Below are 4,139 nucleotides of genomic sequence, written 5' to 3' on the forward strand. Positions count from 1 at the left end.
ACACATTCTTTTTTGGAGTCGACACAGGGCAAGGTTTCACAGCCTTGACATCAGGGGTTCTTCAAGCAGGATTCAGACAAACAAACAAAATACAAAATCTGGGCTAACACCCAACACTCTCTCCTGCACAGGCAGAGAAGAGGCCGTGTCGATCCATCGCTGTCTTTGCGGAGGAGTGGAAACTGCTGTGGCCCCAGCTGTCCAGGTAGGGGAGACGAGCAGGGGACCGCCTGAGTTCCCCCTCCTTTCTCAGGGGGGCTTCTGCTCCTGCAGTGGCTGCTAAGGTGCCCGAGCAAGAGAGGCTCTGCACGCCGCACCCTTGACCCCTGCCAAGCGCTCCATCCTGGACACTCCCAGCATGCCCCTTTTCCAGAGGGCAGTCTTGCCTGGCACAGTCTCTGGTGAGGAAATCTGCTTTTCCTTTCAGTCTCCAGCTTCCTTTCTTCTATTTCACCGAGGGTGAATGGGCCCTGCTGGATCCGGAACTCTCTACCGGGAAGTCATGCTGGACAACTATGGAAATGTGGCCTCTCTGGGTAAGGACCTTTCATAGGCGCCCAAGGTGTGAATTGCTGCCATTGCGATGATGTGCGAATCAAAATGTTGAAGAGCAGTATGTCATTGAGAGCCACTTTGGTGTAGTAGTTAGGAGCGCGGGCACTAATCTGAGAGAACCAGGTTTGATTCCCCACTCCTCCACATGCAGCTGCTGGTGTGACCTTGGGTCAGTCCCAGTTCTCTCAGAGCTGTTCTCTCAAGGGCAGTTTATGTCAGAGCTCTCTCAGCCCCACCTACCTCACAGGGTGTCTGTTGTGGGGAGGGGAAGGGAAAGGAGGTTGTAAGCAATGTTCCCTCTAAGCTGTGGAGTCTTGTGAGCAAAAAATCTACTTTGTGAGCTACTGGCATTAAAGTTGTGAGCAAGCGATTTGGCTGCTTCATAAATTAGTCTGCTCTGGAGCCATCCTTCCTGAGTGAAGACAAAAATGTGTGAGCCGGAGGCTAAAAATCTGTGAGCTAGCTCACACCAACTCAGCTTAGAGGGAACTATGGTTGTAAGCCCCTCTGAGACTCCTTCGGGTAGTGAAAGGTGGGGTGTGAATCCAATCTCTTCTTCTTCTTCTTCATTGTGAGGCTTAGCCCTGTACCCACCCCCTCTGGAGGGCTCCAGGAGTTGAGGTGGCAGTAAAAGCAGCCCACACACCTGGCTGGTCCAGGGGCAACTGCGGCCAGTGTTGTGGCCAGCATGAGAGCCAGGGCGGGCGTCACGGCCTGAGGTGGAAATAGACAAAGGCCTTCTGTCCCTCTTCCTACTCTTTTATCGCTCTCTCCCCCAAAGGAGGCACCGATGTACGGGAGACTGCAGCGGGGACAGACGAAGGGCTGGAGAGTTTCTCAAGAGCACCTCAGCACAACATTTCCTTCCCGAGTGAACTGACTGCAAGTGAGTGCGCTTCATAATTATGTCAAGGGAAGGGGCAAAGAATCGCCATGGAGGATTTCTGCTTCACTTCTTAGAAATTCATGGGCTGCCATCGGACGTGCAGTTCGATCCATTGCCATTGCTGTTCCCTTCCAGATTTAAAATGCACGATCAGACAACAACATCTGTCTGTCGTGTCCCAGTCGTCTGTATCCCGTTTCCCCTCCCAGTTTGGTGTAGTGGTTAAGTGCGCGGACTCTAATCTGGGAGAACCGGGTTTGATCCCCCACTCCTCCTCCACTTGCACCTGCTGGATGACCTTGGGCAAGCCATAGTTCTGATAAGAGCTGTTCTTGAAAAAGAGCAGTTCCTGTCAGAGCTCTCTCAGCCCCACCGACCTCACAGGGTGTCTGTTGTGGGGAGGGGAAGGGAAAGGAGATTGTCAGCTGCTCTGAGACTCCTTTGGGTACTGAAGGGCGGGATATAAATCCAATCTCCTCCTCTTGTACTTCTTCTTACTGCATGTTTCTGATACCTGTGAAAGTCCAGTCCTTTTGGGCTGAGCTGGTTTCAAACGAGATTGCCTGTTGCCTGATTGCTCTGTTGTGCACCCCAGCCATCAGGCAGGTCTGACGGGTTAGGGGTTTTTTTTACTAGTTAGTGAAGTGCACATAGCTGCATATTCGCAACTCTCTCCCCCCGCAGACACACACGGGGCTTCTCAAAACTGTTTTCTTTATAAAAACTTCCAAAGAAACTCTGTACTTCAGCTTTTTTCTGTGCTTTGGGGAAGGGGTTAATTGAAAAGATTAGAGAGGGAGAATGGGAGTGAACTACATATCCCAGCATGCTCATCAGCACTTCTGAGCATGCTCAAGGACAAACGAAAGAAAATGGCCGACAGCCCCAGGAACTACATATCCCATCACACTCACCAGCACTTGTGCGCATGCTCAAACTTTAAAAAAATGGCTGACAGCCCCACTCCCTAGCTGCTGTGTCTGATCGCTCAAGGACAGGGTAAAAGCACTTTGAAGAGTGTTAAGGGGGTGAGTCTGATCACAACTCTCTGTTACAAAAAGACCCAGATCAGTCAGAGGCGGGGCCACACCGGATCAAACTGCACATCTGACCGCAGCCCATGCGACGGTCACCTCGAGGCTGGACCACTGTAACGCTCTCTACTTGGGGCTGCCTTTGTCGCAAATCCGGAAGCTGCAGCTAGTGCAGAATGCTTCAGCTAGGCTGTTGATGGGTCTCTCCAGGCGAGACCACATCCGGCCGGCGCTGCAAGCGCTGCACTGGCTGCCAATAGCATACCGGATTCGCTTCAAAGTGCTGGTGCTTACCTTTAAAGCCCTGAATGGCCAGGGTCCGGCCTACCTAAGGGACCACCTCTCCCCGTACATTCCCCCAAGAGCACTGCGATCGGGGAACTTCCACCGCCTGGAAGTCCCAGGCCCCCGAGGAGTGAAGTTGGCCCAAACCAGGGCTAGGGCGTTTTCGGTGGCGGCTCCCACCTGGTGGAACGAGCTCCTGGAGGAGATCTGGGCCCTGCGGGACCTGATGCAGTTCCGTAGGGCCTGCAAGACAGAGCTCTTCCGCCAGGCCTTTGAGGGGGAGCCGCCGCCGCCACTATTCCACCATTGATTTTCCAACCATCTACCTCATATGGTAGGGGTAGATGTCGCCCAACAGAGCTGGGAAACACTTCTCCTGGCGCTCCTGCTATGAAGAACTTGGCCGCCAGTGTGGGACGTTGCGTATCTTGGTTTTTATGTAAATTATCAGAGCACCAAATTTTATGTAAGATACATTGTTTTATTGTGTTGTTTTGCTTGTATGCATACTTTTAACTTCAGCATGGCCATCTGTTAGCCGCCCTGAGCTGAAGATTGGATAGGGTGAGATATAAATCCCAAAAATAAATAAATAAATGTTGGGTGGAATTACAAAACCCTCTGTGAGTAAGGCGGGAGGGAGGCCGTTGGGGGCCTGCGATGTGGGGGGATTATTCCCGGGGTGAGCTCAGCTGTGGCTCTTTTTGTCCCGTTAGGGGCTGCAGTGTCCTTAAATATCAGATGTTCCAGATACTTAAGAACAGCTTTGGTGGATGGGCCAGACACCCATCAACCTTTTCCTGCTGTGGTCAGTTACGTGTCTCCAGGCTGCCCCTCCCTCCCTACCCCAAGAACTGGCATTCTTATGGGGGGGGATCCCCTAGAACGGGGGTCGGCAACCCGCGGCTCCGGAGCCGCATGCGGCTCTTTTGAACGTTTGCCGCGGCTCTACACTGCCCACCCGGTGACAGGCCTGAAATCCGGCGAGAGAGAAAAGGCGACGGGGATCGGGTCTCCGCTCGTCCACCCCTGTGCGCTCGCTCTCGCTCTCTGCGGGGAGGGAAGGAAGCAGGGGCGCGTCCCCCCCCCCAGCAAGCCCCCCCCCCAGCTCCCTGCCTCCAATCAGGTCACAGGACTCTGAGCGGGAAGCAGTATGTGCCGCTCTTGCTTGTTGCCGCGGCCGAGGCCACCCACCAGCACCCACCAGAAGGCAAGTAAGTTGGTGGGGGTGCGGTGGGGGTGCGGTGGGGTGGCAGTTTGTGCTCAGGGCGCCCGGGGCCCGCCTGGCTAGCTGGGGTCCCTCTGCGTCCCCGGGCCCAGCTGAGCGAGCAGCGAGGGGAGGGGGGCCGCGGGGAGGAGAGGGAGCGAAAGTTTTTCCT

General features: G+C 54.5%; 1 protein-coding gene across 1 annotated transcript in view; it reads left to right on the forward strand.

The window, feature by feature from the left end:
* The first annotated feature begins 502 nt into the window (after nucleotides 1–502).
* Nucleotides 503–4,139, forward strand: part of LOC107107854 (zinc finger protein OZF-like) — a 7,833-nt gene continuing 4,196 nt past the window's right edge. The window contains exons 1-2 of the mRNA XM_015408211.1: nucleotides 503–536; nucleotides 1,337–1,441. Coding sequence (XP_015263697.1) covers nucleotides 503–536; nucleotides 1,337–1,441 — 139 coding nt within the window. The remainder of the gene's footprint in view (nucleotides 537–1,336; nucleotides 1,442–4,139) is intronic.

This window comes from Gekko japonicus, unplaced genomic scaffold (assembly GCF_001447785.1).
Source record: "Gekko japonicus isolate JY-2015 unplaced genomic scaffold, Gekko_japonicus_V1.1 scaffold5298, whole genome shotgun sequence".
NCBI classification, from domain to species: domain Eukaryota; kingdom Metazoa; phylum Chordata; class Lepidosauria; order Squamata; family Gekkonidae; genus Gekko; species Gekko japonicus.